The sequence below is a fragment of the Lathamus discolor genome, chromosome 4, assembly GCF_037157495.1.
Source record: "Lathamus discolor isolate bLatDis1 chromosome 4, bLatDis1.hap1, whole genome shotgun sequence".
Taxonomy (NCBI): domain Eukaryota; kingdom Metazoa; phylum Chordata; class Aves; order Psittaciformes; family Psittacidae; genus Lathamus; species Lathamus discolor.
This window is the reverse complement of record NC_088887.1, coordinates 41,283,672-41,299,775: the sequence shown is the minus strand read 5'-3', so window position 1 is coordinate 41,299,775 and position 16,104 is coordinate 41,283,672. Positions and strand designations below refer to the sequence as shown.

Below are 16,104 nucleotides of genomic sequence, written 5' to 3'. Positions count from 1 at the left end.
TCATCCCATCATGTTATAACATAATTCAAAACCTCTTTTTTTAATAGGATCATATTGAACATAACTTCACTTGCTGCCTTTCCATTAATTATAAAATCTAATCTCAACTTACATATTTACAATAAGTACACTAAGCTTATCTTTAGCTTTCCTCCTGCTGCCATGTGCTCAATATAATCAGTCCTGCTGCCAGAAAGCACGTGTTTTTTTTCCAAGATACCAATATAAGAGTCAAGCAGACTAGGATGCTTTTAAAAATTTGCAAATAAGCCAAACAGTCAAGAGATAATTACATTTTCTTACAGTTATTTTTTATACCTAAATGTGTTATTCTTCCCCCAGTCACTTACAGTATTACTGCAAATGATCCAACCATATAGGCAGGACAAGATAACTCAGAAGTCGTAATGTCTATCTGCCAAAATATAAGATGTATGCATTTTTTTAATTAGAGAGATTGGATTAGAGAACAAAAGTTTTGTTCCAAGATTGAGTTCTAAAAATGCACTGAGAAGGTTACCCTACAGGTTGTATCTGAAAACATCATGTCTTTAAAATGCATGAAGTCTGCTGAGAGCTGCCTAGAAACTAATCAACTGAAAAGAAACAAACATAAACCTGGTAAAATCATTCAATATTATCACTAGATTAGTTCTCTAATTTCCCAAGACAAACAGGACTGTGACTTCTACCAAGCAATATCCACTCTTGTCACTGCTGCCCTCCCTCCTTTCCTGATTTTTAAATTCATCCCACTTACTGGTTTAGATTTACCAAAAGAATATGTGACAAGGAGGCTATTTGCTTTTAAAAATAACTTATCTGTGGTAATGAGGGTACAGCAATGTTCCTAGCTTTTCCTTTTCACTGCTGCATACTTTAAATTTAATGCATAATTTAAACTTAAAGACTGATGTTCTAGTATCAAAATAATGTTAATATTTATTAAATAGTCCTAACTTCACGAATTTTAAATTCCTGATGTTCTTCTTTGTTTCTCAAAGCTTATGCTGACACAAATGTTTGTTTTTTAAGTAAGCGTTGCCTTTACATTGACTGGTCTCCAAGGATTTCAGGAAATCTGATGGAACCTGACGGAACTCAAAATCTGCATACAATATATTCTTTAAATTGTATTGGGGGGTGGGGGAGAGGGAGGAAGGGGGAAAGTAAATTAGCCCTGAATGCAGAATAAAAGTCTTAAAGATTTTGAAGATTAGGTGATATATAATTGATGCATAGGGCTCATCACTGGTTGAGATCAGTTAAACAAAGAGAAAACAAAGCACATGCATCAGTACGAATGAAAATACAGTCTACTTCTAGGAGTAAAGACTACAAAACTTGCTCACAGCCTTAAGGACTCTTATAATGGAAAACATAAAAAGATGGTAAGTTTATCAGCCTAATTTCATTGACTTGATACCTTCCCTTGCTTACGGCAGGGTTGGAGAAGGGTTTTGACTGATAGTCTTCAGTCTTGTGAAACAGAAGCCGTTGCTGAAGTCATTACAGTTACAAAAGAGGTAATGAAGCAGGGTAGTGATAGTAAATTATAGAAAGTACCGAAGTAGACTTATCTAAGGCAGCTAAGGGCTGCAGCAATATCACAAGGTACTTTCCTAAATGCATGAGTTGCTCAGTGTCTCTAAATCCTCTAATACTCAGTAGTACTGTAAGGTCTAACAAAAAACTCAAAAAAAAGAGGCTGTCAGTCATCACAAATGAGATTGGTGTGACTCCCAAGCATCAAAGCAGTACATAAATAATACATCCTATGGGTTCAGTATGCTAGAGTATCCACCTTAATTGGAGTATATAGTTTTGACAATATTCTAAAGTCATTAAGATAAATCACTAAATTGTTAAAACTAGTCACAATCAGTATTTTCAGACTACTCCTAAATTTTGATCTGTATTGATCACAAATGCAGTATTTGCAGCCAGTATGATTGGAGCTCTGAGCTCTTGAGAAAAAGCTGAGCTAAAACTAAGACCCCACTGCATCAGACAAATATTCCTTGTCCTGAAGCCTTTATAATCTAATAGAGAACACAGCAGTATTTTATGGGAGCAGTTCCTGAGATCTACTCTACCTTTATACAAGAGCTACCAAATACTCATACAATACACAAGCAAAAGTCTCTTATGCTGTTTTTAGCCTCAGAGACACTTATAACAAAATATGCCTAGTTGTGTTTTTTCTTAAAGCCATCAGTTTACTAAAATAGCAATACTAAAACATCACATAAACACTAGTAAACCCTCCCATAAACCCCAAAAATTTACATACAATGCACAGAAAAGATCTTTTCTTTGTCAGCTATTAAAAACAACTGTTAAAGAAAAAAATGTCTTGTGCAAACTCTTTCAGGCAGGTGTCATGCCTATTGCAAAAGTACAGAAAGAAATTTTCTGTGATCAGAATTTTTAGTTTATCTTACAGTGTCCAGAAATAAACTGTGATTTAATGGCTCCACAAAGACTGCATAAATGGAACAATATTTGGTTTTCATTCAAGATGTCTGGAAGGACTGAACCATGGACAAAGGAGGAGATTTATAATGAGAGATTAATAGCCAGATATTTTAGCAAAAAGAAACAGTAGCTGGCATTAATATGTTCTTAAAGTCTAGCTACTAAGAGGGAAGAAAGAACCACCTTGTGTTGCTATAGAAGGCAATAGAACACAGATATCTGGTGCTGACAAATCACAAAAAAACAAATAAATAATACTGATCACCTAACATTAAAGAATCAGCATCTATTTCTAGCTTCCAGTAAAATAAAATGTATGAACTGTCTAATATAACAGGTGAATAATAGATCGCATTTCCACCACCTAATAGGAAATTAACATTCAGAGAGCCCTCTTTTCATCTCAGGATACTGCAATTCAGAAACATTCTTACTCTTTTCTGAATATTTTAATTTCACTTCTAATATCACCCCAATAGCAGAACCTTGATCAGTTTCAGTACATCTCCTCTATAAATGTTCTCTTATGCTACATTACCACAAAAAATACAAATAATGACTGATTTCGAGTATCCACTTTTGAGGGGATATGGTGAGACACCTTGTAATACTGTGAAATTCACAGATATTTGCCATCCAAATAAGTAATTGCATAATGGAAAAGCTGTTCAAAATATGTTCTCTTTCATTTTTTTCTTTCCCTTCTCCTAGCATTTTTTGACAGGAGCGTCCTGTGTAAATTAATGTGCCATAAAAGTCTGCTACCTTCATTAAAAAACAAAATTCAAGAAACCATTCTGAAATCAGAAAAATTCTGATATATGTACATCTCAAATTTAATATAGTCATATGATGAGTCTATTGACAATAGTCTATTACATTCTTGTTAAATTCATGCATAAATGAATTTGCACATCACAGTACATTACACATCCTTAAACATTCAATAAAAACTGAAGCTTTTAAGTAGTCTGAATATGTGCAGCAAAAGAACATATTTACTTATCTTTTTAATCAGCATCAAGGCAAAATTATTGTTTGAATTTAGAAGATATTCAGCAAATGGAAAATACTCAAACCCATAAAATACAAATTTTTTTTTCTAGTGGGCTCACTTCCACTGTGAAAAGTCAAACATTAAATAAATGTGTAGGGTTTCATTTGTTTGTTTGCTTGTTTTTAAATCTATTGCAAGCTTAGATTTTGAGTGAAAAGCTACAGCGCACCTGTATTGTGTTCCTTTTTTAGAAGAGTAAATAAGTAATATAATATTTGCTGCCTGTAGAAGTACAATAATAAAAAGATTGAGATCAAAAAGTGTCTACTGTAATTATCTAAAGTTGTCATGAAATTCTGCCATAAGCTTTACTGAAATAATATGACTTTTTCTTTTTTTTTTTTTTTCAGCTTTATAAAAAAAATCAACTGCATACACCATTGCAAGCCAGTATGATGTGAGCAACAAAACAGATGAAATTTTTTCAGGGAGCTCTGAACAGGACAAAAGTAAAAAGTAGCCTCCATCTAAAATGTTTTCTGGCAAGTAGTTGTTGGTAATGAGTATCTGATAACCCTTTAACAATACAAATAATTTTAAACATACTATTTTTCAAAATAATTAATCCAGTTTATATTCTGATTTTTTGAAGTTCATATGATTGAGCTCTCTGATTATCTGTTGGTCTGTCTGCCACCTACACCTTCCCCTGTATTTTTGAACATTATGATTTATTTTAAAATAACTAGATATAGGATTAGAATTATAAAAAATAATAACACTTAACAACTTATTTTTAAAAAAAGGCACTACATAAAGAAAAGCAGAAAACCAAAACCCATTTTCGGTTCCTAATTAGGGAAGAGATTTGTATTGTAGACCTTAGTAAACAGCTGAGAATTCACACAAGAAAAAGAACCACCTTATAAAGCCCCCCACAGTGAGAACATTTTAACTGGAACTACAGATAACTACAAAGCCACAAATCTTTAGGCATTCTAGCTTCAATAATTCTGGTGTTCACAAAAGACACTGGAAAATACAGTTCATTTAAATGTTTTTTTTTATTTTCTTCTATTACATGCAGTGAATCATTCACTGAATGTTATCTTTGTACTGTGGCAAAATGTCTAGTCCAGTTACGAGAAGATATTTATTTCAGTATGAATTACATTACTTTGTAATACATTCTGGCTAGCATCAGTGCTGGTTCACTAGTACTAGTAATCCCTGAAAATGCAAAACCTCATTAAATGTGTTCAAGGGAGGAAGAATCACACATGAAATAAATCAATTCTCAAATATTTTCAGACTTTTATGTTTTCATGACTGCTCATCTTTTCTTTGAAAAAAAACCCCAAACCAATTATATATATATATGTATATTTTTTTTTTTTTCCTGCTGAAGTCAACACTTTCATTGTTGTCACAGCTCACTTTTAAATATTATGAGTATCTCAGAAAGGTCAGATGACCTTCACTGTAAACGTGTCTATTTTTCTTCTTTTTCTAAAAAGGAAGATCAGGATAACTAGCTGTAACACAGATGCCTACTCTGGCTCTGTTTTAGTGAGACGGATCTCACATCCAAAAATTAAGTAAGAAAGAAGCATGTTAGAAGTTTGCTGCAGGATAGAAATAAATATTTAAATAACTCAAGCACTTTAATGCTACTTCCGTGCCTGCTACATTCAGAATCACAGAATCTCAGAATGGTTGAGGTTGGAAAGGACAGCTGGAGGTCATCTATTCCAACCTTCCTACTCAAGCAAGATCTCCAAGGATGGAGACTGCAAAGCCTCTCTGGGCAACCTGTTTCAATGCTCAGTCACCCTCAGTGCAAAGAAGCTTTCCGTCATGTTCAGGTGGAACTTCCTCTGCTAAGTTTATGCCTGTTGCCTCTTGTCTTGTCACACCACCAAGAAGAGTGGACCCATCCTCTTGACACCCTGCCTTCAGATACTTATATACATTGATCGGATCCCTCCTTAGCCTTCTCCTCCAGGCTGAACAGACACAGCTCCCTCAGTCTTTTCTCACCTCCTTGCTCCAGGAGCTCCATGCCTTTCTTGTACTGGGAAGCCCACGACTGGACACAGCACTCCAGGTGAGGCACCACCAGGGACAAGTAGTGAGGGAGGATCACCTCCTTCAAACTTCTGTCAATGCTCTTCCTAATGTAGCTCAGGATACCTTTGTTCTCCTTGGCCACAAGGGCACATTGCTGCTGGCTCATAGACAACTTGTGGTCCATCAGGACCCCCAGGTCCCTCTCTGTAAAGCTGCTTTTCAGCAGCCTGTCCTGGTGCCTGGAGTTATTCCTTTGTTTAATCTCAAAAGGTTCCTCTCCGCCCATCTCTCCAGCCTGTCTAGATCCTTTCGAATGACAGCACAGCACTCTGGGATATCAGCCAGTTTCATATTGTTGGCAAATATGCTGAGGAGACACTCCATCCCTTCATCTAAGTCATTGATGGGTAAGTTAAATACTGGACCCAGTACTGACCCTTGGGGGACACCGCTAGCTTATAGGCCTCCAACTAGAGTCTGTGCCACTGATCACAGCCCTCTGAGACCTTCTATTCAGCCAGTTCTCAATCCACCTTGTTGTCCACCTGTCCAGCCCACACTTCCTGAGCTTGCTGATGGCATTCTATCTCTCCGTGTAACATAATGTCGTATCTTGGAGAAACAAATGAACTGACAAGTTTATCTGAAATGAACGATAAATAGTAAAATAGTCTAGCCAAAACCTCCATTCTTCAGTGTCCACCCATCACTGGTGAAAATCGTACCTAACTCACCCTTGACACCTTATATTAACAAACACACACCTCCACAAAGGTGCCTATAAAGGTTGTCAGTAAAAAGGCACTCAGTGTAAAACACCTAAGAGCAGAAGACAAAAGATAGCTCATCACAACCTGATGAAAATTGGCTTCCAAAATTAGGATAAGTAAATTTAGATGAAGTATTTTCTTAGACAGTTTAAGGGCAGATGCTGATCTTTTGCTGTCTGCTCTGCATAAACATTAAGGTTTTCATAATGCAGGTTTTTATAATGCAGTTTGTTTTTTTAAACAGTTCACTTTTTAAAACAACAGAACATTAACCTGCATGTTTATTATATGGCTGTACTTTATGGTTTTAGTCTAAAATAAGATGGTAATGAAAACTTGTATGACTGATAGAGTTCCAAAATCTGTTGCAATGAAAAGTTTTAAATAAGATTAACAAACCTACCTGTGAAAATTGTCACAGCAAGACCTATTTGTACTAATTTATGTAACTATATATATATAAAGTTATCTCCTAAGAGCCTTACCTTTCCCTGATTGTTTTATGCCAGTATTTTTTAATGGCTAATTATTCACATCAGAAGACCTAGAAAGACTGCCAGGCTGACCAGTCATTAAGTGACACAGTTCAAGTCCCATAAGTTTGTCTTATCTTCACATCTATGCATCAACACCCACAGATTTAATCACGTGCCTTAGTAATCTTTGATGCACTATGAGTACTTTTGAAAGTCTTATGAAAGCAAATCAGATAAATGTTTCGTTAGGCAAAAGAAGCAATATCCTCCTCCTTCAAAGTAATCATTACTTTAGTCACTCATTTCCCAAAACTTCCAAGACATTGTCAGATCAGCTACTCTATTTATATCATTATAAAAGGATTAATAATTTCCTGAATCTGAAGTGTATTATATGTGCCACTAATTATAAATGTCCAGAGTAGCCCCGAAAGTAAGACAAATTCATCAGTATGAGAAAGTTGAATCCTCCATTTCCTTTGTCTTTTACCTTTATTTTTTATAGACACACACACACACAAAAAAAAAAATGCTTGCAAAATGGGTATAAACCCCAATCTCTTTCCCAGATCCCCATGTGCTAGTATTCTATAACACTTAAACTGATGAAGATGAATCCCCCAAACAGCAAAGCAGTCAGGTACCAGGAAGTTTGACTGATCTAGTACAAGAATACTGTTTTCTCCAAGACAGAGGAAACCCCCATGTTTATACATTCTTGCCATACATGAAAATTAAGTCACTAGCAGCTAGGTGTGCTAATAGTAATTTCAAAAAGTTTCACAATGAAATGTTTGAAAAGTGCATCCTATTTAATTATAGAAGATTTAATTTGGTTATCTGAATAAACAAAGCCAGCTTTTACAATAAAACTAAAATACAAGCTATGAATTGTCACCTAATGCTGTAAGAGTAGGCAGAACCACACAAGCAACTTTAAATTTATTATTTCTCAGTCTTCAGACATTTTAATGTTCCACTACCAGCAACAACAAATTAATTAAAAACTTTTAATAGGATATTTTAAATTAGGAATGAGGAATAATGTAGCACTGTGTGCGGTAGAGAAGAATTAAGTAACTGATATAATTATGAAATAATACTTCTTATAGCTTGATAGGACAAGAAAATGCTTTTACTACAGATGCAGGGTAAACTGTTTTGATATTTCTTCAATTCTCTTAGTAGAAACAACTGTGAAGAACCTTTTAACAGTAAAAGAAAGTTTTTTAGGAATTTTATATAGCCAAAAATACATGACTTAAAATATTGCAGTATTATTTAATATTTTTCTTGGCATAAGAAAGTAGCAGTAAATATATTACTAGGAATTATGATGTCCTCCCCTTATTAACGCTGAACAAAATCTTTTCATTGCTATAACACTTCAGTCAAGAAAGGCCCATGAATTTGTTTTTAAGATGACCTTAAATCAGAAAAAGAAGTGTTCTGCTCAGTTAGGGCTCAGGTGTCTGACGCAAAGGTATGTATATTACTTGAAATATTGCTACTGAGACCTTAGGACAAAAACTTGAAATCCATGGGATATCATAGAGTCTAAGTTTTCTTTCTTAGGGGCAGTAGCATGCTGCACTCAGAGATGTTGGATAAGAAGGTGATAATAAAAAGAAAACTAGTAAGCTTCTCTGAATAAATGATCCAGTCAATATGTAAGTAAGAACTGATGGCATTCATGTAGGCTGACTATCACGCTTAGAACATTTTAGTGCTTAGTTCAGAACATTTACCCGAAGTGCTGAGGATGTGTAAATTGTAAGGAGAACCTTAACAAACAAACAAACAAACAAAAAAAAAAAGTCAGAATCTGTTTTTAACATAATAGCAAGGGATTGTGTATTCTGGCATTAATAAAATATTAGCTAATAATACATTCCTGTAAGATACATATTCTTCCAGATACTCCCTTGAAATATGAAGGACACTGTCGTATGTACCGTGATGATTCTAATTAAAGATTCCTCTAAAACAAAGCTAAATTGTTTTCTCATCAATTCCACATTCTGTATTTTCTCTCTTGTAGAATCATTAAGCAATCACAAGCATCTCTAACCAGAAAGAATAATTTCTTATATTTCTACTGGTTTATTCACAAAACCACACTAGTCAAGACTGAACCAGGTGGAACAAAACTGATCTAAATGAACAAAACTGAACCATTTGAATCCAAATGTAATCCAAACTGGAACAAGAATTGGAGATTACTGGAATATTTTTTATCACTTAGTAAAAGGAAATTAATCTAAAATAAAAAAAAAATCTAAAATATTCTAGCCACAATTATTATATAATAATATTTTTACAAGTTTTATATTTGGGGGAAAACAGGGTAAACTATCCACCCACTTACCACTGCATTTTCATGGTATGAGAATATATGGCCTCAAGCACTGAAGCATTTTTTTTCTCCCACATCTTCTGATTCCATTTGTGCTTTATTCCAGACAGAACTGTTTAAATTTATGGTTATTAACTCATCTATATCCATATAATCCAATTTATATATAAAAGAGAGAAAATATTAGCATGACCATGACTTTCAGCGCTGAAGCCTTGATTCTCCCTATCTTTTTACTTTAAACAACCACAAGACAAAAATTTGATGTTCCTGACATTATAATGCAGTAGAAGGAATTTCTAGAGAAGGCATGAGTCATTCACAAGCCTTTTGTAGGCTTGGATAAGTATTTTAAAATGTAAATTCTGAACAGTTCAATGTATGAACAATTTAAGAGAGATCTGTAACATATAAGCACTTTCTATATCCACAGTATCTTTTGAAGGCTGGGTATAATTAACAAGGTCACCACACAATGATTTCAAAATCTTACTGATAATGTAAGGTCCTCTGTGACCTTAAAAAGAAACATGATACTCTTGATATTATGCTGGCAAATGAAAGTAAATACTTGAGATATTAATAATTATACAGTAATAATATTTTTTCAATCAATGAAATTATAGAAAATAAACTTTACTGTGAGAGTGGTGAAACACCAGAACAGGTTGCCCAGAGATGTTGTGAATGCCCCTTCCCTGGAAGCGTTCAACGCCAGGTTGTATGGGGCTTTGAGCAATCTGGTCTAGTGGAAGGTGTTCCTGCCCATCCATGGCAGGGAGGTGGACCTGGATTATCTTTAAGTTCACTTCCAACCTAAACCATTCCATGATTCCACTAAACCTGAGGTCCAGCCCTTGCCTGTTTAGTGGGAATTACCCATCACTGAGCAGTCACAATAGATGAACATCATAAACATAAATAAACTGCTTCAAAATTCAAATCAGAACTTAACTATTTTGCTATTAAGAAATATGCACCACCTAAAATAACAAAATAATATTAAACATGCAACCCCAAAGTGGATACTAAATATAGACTGCTGAGCAATTTTTAATAACAGTGTAAAAATAAAATGTTCTGGATGCTGTATATTTTTAAAATAATATTATTTTTAAGTTCTCAGGTAATGATTCAGGAATGTAACTTGACTTGTTCTGAAACAGTTTTTAGCATTTATCTATGTCATACAAACACCCTCACACTTGTGCTCCCTTGCCCGGTATTAATGCTTCTTTGCTTCTTTCCTAGCATTAATTTCCAGTACAACCTGTACTTTTTCCTTTGTGTGTGAAATGGAATGTAGATTGGGACTGCAAGATATACCACAAAAGAAAAAGTGAAATAACAAATTTTTGAAACATAAATGAAATTATATTCTAATATTCAGCCATGGTAAGATTCAACCATAAAAAATAGCACCTGGGCTATCTTGATGATGGTATGGATGGTATTTCAGTTTGGATAAAAGTGTGCTATTTTGAGAAATCATGTTCCAGTAAGAGGAATAGGCACAGGAAATAAGAGTAAGGTTGTCTAGCTATCATATGAAAGCAGATTAGAAGCCTACAGCTTTAGTTTACCAAACGAGATCCAACACGGAAAACGATTGCAGCTTAAAAGAACAGAAAGGGATAAAATCGGGAACTAGATAAAACTGAATTACAACTCAGTCTTAGAACAAAAATAAATAAACTAAATGCAAATGCAGGAAGTTGAAGAAGTTGCCAAGCATTAAGGAGTAAAGAGAAAACCTTTCAGTCAGAATAATGAGAGAAAGAAAAACCCTATAAGTACTTTCAAGACAGAGTTCAGTATGTTTCAAAGGTATTATGTGATCTGCTATCTATATATCTATCCTTTTAAACCCTGTCTCCTAATCCCAAATCAATTACAGTTTCTTAAAAACTAAAATGTGATATTTCTTTTGAACACCACAAGTTCTGTTATCAAAATGTCTTAGTGAAAAATTCACAAGAACACTTATGTATTCATGTCCTGAAATGAAGCAATTCTATTATTGGGTTCATTCACATTATATGTAATGCATAAATGTTGTTTAATATCATGCCATTGTGCAGCAAAAAGGAACACACTTTCCTTCCCCAAATACACCTAAAATAATGTAATTACCTCTTAACTTATATTAATATAACCATCTAATCACACTGTTGACTGTTATTTTAACATTCAACTCTATGTATTTACTGAATGTTAATGAACACATCAATCTTCACTTTTCAAAAGTAGTCCTACCTTTTTTTCTAAAATGGTTCCTTGTTGAGTACAAGACTATTCACTTCCTTGTGAAAGCATTTTCAAACAAATCCTGTTAATTCTGAATATGGTTCACTAAGCAGCATGATCTCATTAATAAAACAAGTTGCTAATGTAGTAAATCAAAATGCTCAGCACTTTTAACTGTTCACCTAATGGAAATTCTAGTGAACTTTTCTCTCAGCCTCATAGAAGCCTAATACTGTTCAAACTAGACACAGAAAAATAAACAACCAATGAAGAGAATGAGAACAGTGCAACTTCAGACTAAACAGTCCTTCACAAATACATGTTAACTAATACTGGGTCTACATTCTTGAGATTAGTTGGAATATTCACACAGTATGTGAATTGTCATTAGAAAAGTAGCTTTATCTGTTGTACTGAATTAAATGAAATATTCGAGAGACAAATTCATGTGATCCTGGGATTTTTAACACAAGGGAAAAAGAAGACAGAAAAAACTTGATGGGCTGCAGAAAAAAAACTTGGTAGAGATACATCCTGCAAACATATGTTCAAAATGTTCTCACATGTTTCATGAGAAAATAACAAATGGATAACAGATGAGAAGAAGGCTAGGTCAAAGGGAAATGTGAAATAGAAGTAGTCTTGTTCCACACTGAAATCTAAACTTCTGAATAACAAGGTATTATCTCAGAGTCTTTCAGTGGGATGTTCAATTCACTATGAACTTCTTTATCAGTGACGACAAGAAAATAATGTTTCTAACCTGTTTAGATTGTGAAATGTGCTACACACTCAGTGTACTTTTAACATCTGTGATACAGCTTACTTTGGTCTGGGTGCTTTGAAAAATCAACGTCTTTTCAGAGAGAAAATGTTTTAGAAAGTTATTAGAAAAAAAGATTCAATTGCTTTTTCCACAGATCTGCTTTTTTTTTTTCTTTTTTTTTTTTTTTCCCTAAGTGCTTGTTTGAAGCTGCTCAAGGATACTAAGAAGGGCCGAGGCAAAGAGGAGAAGAAAAGGTAAGGCTTTCTGACACTGTATTACTATTTGTTACATTGATACTCATGCCTTACTTTGGTATTTTGTATGTTTTTCAAATAAATGCTTAAAACTGGGAGACAGGGAAAGGGAGATGAAATTTCAGTGGAAGTACATAAATTCGGCTACTTTTTACATACATAATAAAGAACATCTTCAATTCCTTGATGATTATTCTAGTTTTGGGTGGGGTAGAGTTAATTTTCTTCCTAGTAGCTGGTGCAGTGCTGTTTCAACTTTAGTCTGAGAACAATGCTGGTAACATATCAATGTTTTAATTATCGCTAAGTAGTGCTTACCCTGATCAAGGACTTTTGGGTCTCATGCTCAGCCAGTAATGAGGGGCATGGGAAGCCAGGAGGAAACAGAGGCAGGACACCTGACCTAAATTAGCTAAAGGGTTATTCCATATCACAGCACATCATGCCCAGTATATAAACTGGGGGGAGTTACCTGGAAGCAACCAGTTGCTGCTCAGATCAGGCTGGGTATCAGCCAGTGGGTGGTGAGCAATTGTATTGTGCATCACTTGTGTTTATTGTTTTTTTTTCCCTTTCTCATTTAGTTTTATATTCTCTGTCCTTACTATTATTATTAGTAGTAATAGTAGTTGTAAACTGAACTTTATTAATTAACTGTTCTTATCTCAACCTACAGATTTTACATTGCACTGATTCTCCTCCTCATAGAGGAAGGAGGAAGGGAGAGGAGGGGGAGGGAGTAAGTGAGTGGCTGCATGGTCCTGAGATACTGTCTGGGCTTAAATCACGACAATGACATCCTATTTTGTCAGCCAGATCTTAAACTTCTTCGCTGTTCAAAGCATTCATAGTCATTTGCAGAAAAAAAATATTTACCTGTTATTTTAACTACTTCAGCTTAATGTATTACTTAGCAGTTATATCTTTATTTTTACACTTGTACTGCATGATTTGGTTTCCTTTTCAGTTCAGCAATTTTACAGTCAATAAATAGCAGCCTGACTCTTAAAAAGATTACTTTAAAAATTAAAACAAGGGACACAATTTAGTTTTTTTTTAACTGTAGGCCAAAAAGTAGATGAGTCTGGCTTTCAAAACAAATCTGTACCTTTAATATTAGATAGACCTTATTTCTTTCAACCTGAAATCCAGTAATTCAATTCAGCAATTGATATGTACAAATGCCTTATTAGTTTAACAGATTTTTTCTTATGTACAAGTAGTAATTTATAACATCAACCCAGAGTCTAGTCAAGTCACGTTATTCAGCTGAACTTATCAACTTGCAAAACATCAGTTTAGAATTATTTCTTCATGCCCATTACCACTTCAATCATATAAGATGGAAATGAAATAAACTACCAAAAAACTAGAGGTATTATTGTCCTTACGATGCTCAAAAAGCTAGCAAGATGAAAAACATACAAATTGGAACTGGACATATAGGAACTAAATAGCTATTCTGTCACACTGCATTTCACAAAAAGCATCCTCAAGGTTCTTTGATTAAAACAAGAAGCAGGCAAAATAAGTGATACTTGCAAGATGCAGTTCATGGAACATCTCTTGTTCCATGTACATCTTGTACAGCTTGTTCCTTGTACAGCTCAATGGTTAATCACATTTCTTCCACAAGATTATAAAATTAAGTCTGACACTTTTGCTGGTCATAAGTATGAAATCGAAATTAGCACTTTAAAGAAAGTCCAAAGACTTAACCACAGAAGTATCACAATACACCATGTTATCTTTTTAAAAAATGTTTTTTTTAAACAAACTACTGAAAATTTTTAGTTAACAAGGACAATGAAAATATCTGACTAAAATTGCCACTGGACACCTAGAAATCTTCCTTAAATGAACTGCAAAACTATGAAGAGTATCCACACAAATTTCTATTCACTGCAGAATAACAAGAAATGGGTTAATCAAATCATACCTGGAGAAATTGGCTGGTTTTCATATGACCCACATCTCCAGCCTCTATCTGCGCTCTCGACAGCTTCTCTTCAGTTTCAGACAGCCAATGATTAAAGCCTTTCATGTCACAATGAAAAAGCCGCCACTTTTCCAAAGATTTGTCAAACCGTCTGAAAGTATAAAAGGAGATAAAATGACTGCTTAACTGCCTATTGATACTTTATTCACATACTGACTACAGACAAAAAAAAAAAAAAAAAAAAAAAAGTAAAAGAATTATGTTGGATCTCTCAGTTTAGATTTGGTGAGATCTTGATGTGATCATGTACTAGCATTTCTAAGTATTACATCAAATGGAAAGACAATAGTACTTCTGAACATTCTGAAGTTATCATTAAGCATATGTGTCATAAATCAGTGTCTTATCAATTTTTTAACCCTTTTCAATATTTCAAATTAATTCCATGGTTAAAACACGTTTTCAGTTTACACCTTCAGTAAGCCATACTAACTCACATCATAGCTACAATACCCACAGGACCCAGTATAACTCGGTATATCTCTTTGTCAATGTACTTAGATTCTAGTATGAAAAAAACCCACCAGTGCTGATAAAAGGCTCCTAATGCTCCTTAATAATTTGCTGGAGCTATGAACACTGCAAACAGTCACAGTTGACTAACATACTAGCTATGTGTTATTGTCTATTCAATGATTTTTAGACCCCTTTTCAAAGGGAAAATAGTTTAAAATATCTGTGGTATGTCTGACCTACCATATCATAAGACAAAGGATGAAAAATCAGTAGACAGATTCTTAAATCTTTACTTCCCAGCATGAAAGGATGATTAAAGGATTTTATTTTGGTAGAAATATGAACTGCATTATTATATGTAGCAGAGATGGAAAAGATTACTATTTTTTTAAAGGAAATTGCTGTAATGACAGACTATACCAAAGTATTCTAGTCATATACTACAATTCAGCTCTAGTTTTATTGAGAGAAACTTATTTTGTCAGCCTCTCCAATGGATACAAATGTCCATTTATCATTATTGCAAAGAAAATGCAGCTCTCTTCAAAAGGAATTCTACTTGTATTGTGTAAAAGGACACTATATTAAACCCTTCTATATATGTTTCATTTCAAGTATTTGATAAATATGCAAAAATAAAAATGCCTGAAATACAAAGATGATTGACACAAATATTAAAAATATGGGTTTGTACAATAAGCAAGAATGACAAACATTACTACCAGGTATGCAAGTCTACAGTCCACTACATAAAAGATTGTGTGAGTGCTTCTGGCATTTTGGGAAGATATACTCTATTTTTGTCCAGAGTGAGTGATTGATCTTCTGGTTCAAGATCTGTTTGCCTTAGCCACTGCCAAGTACTAAAGAAATGAAGACAGAATTTGGTTGACTTTTTTTTTCTTTTTTTTTTTCAGATGGCATAGTCTTAATGAATTCAGTTATCCTATGGTTTGGGTTGCTGTTAAATGTGATGGCTAATCAGAGATTAGCTAAAATGTTTTATTAGCAGATCATCATTAAATATGCTACTGTTGTTTAGGTTACTAATCCTCCTTTATGCGATTATAATAGGTTTTAGAGTGTACTTAATAAAAACAAAGATGGTCAATTATTTTTCTAGGAAGTAATCTGGTTCTGAACGGAAAAAACTATCTGTTTGAACGTTAAAGAGTTTAATTCACCAAATAAAATCACATTACTATCAGGGAATACAGATGATCTCTTTCATTGTA

The 16,104-nt window shown here is 34.1% G+C and overlaps 1 protein-coding gene across 13 annotated transcripts in view; it reads right to left on the bottom strand.

Annotated features, from left to right (window-relative positions):
* The window catches only part of DMD (dystrophin), a 1,176,091-nt gene that overhangs the window by 533,672 nt on the left and 626,315 nt on the right, over positions 1 to 16,104 (bottom strand). For all 13 annotated transcript variants that reach the window (XM_065677219.1, XM_065677222.1, XM_065677220.1 and 10 more), the window contains one exon: positions 14,354 to 14,504. In XM_065677219.1, the coding sequence (XP_065533291.1) occupies positions 14,354 to 14,504 (151 nt within the window). The remainder of the gene's footprint in view (positions 1 to 14,353; positions 14,505 to 16,104) is intronic.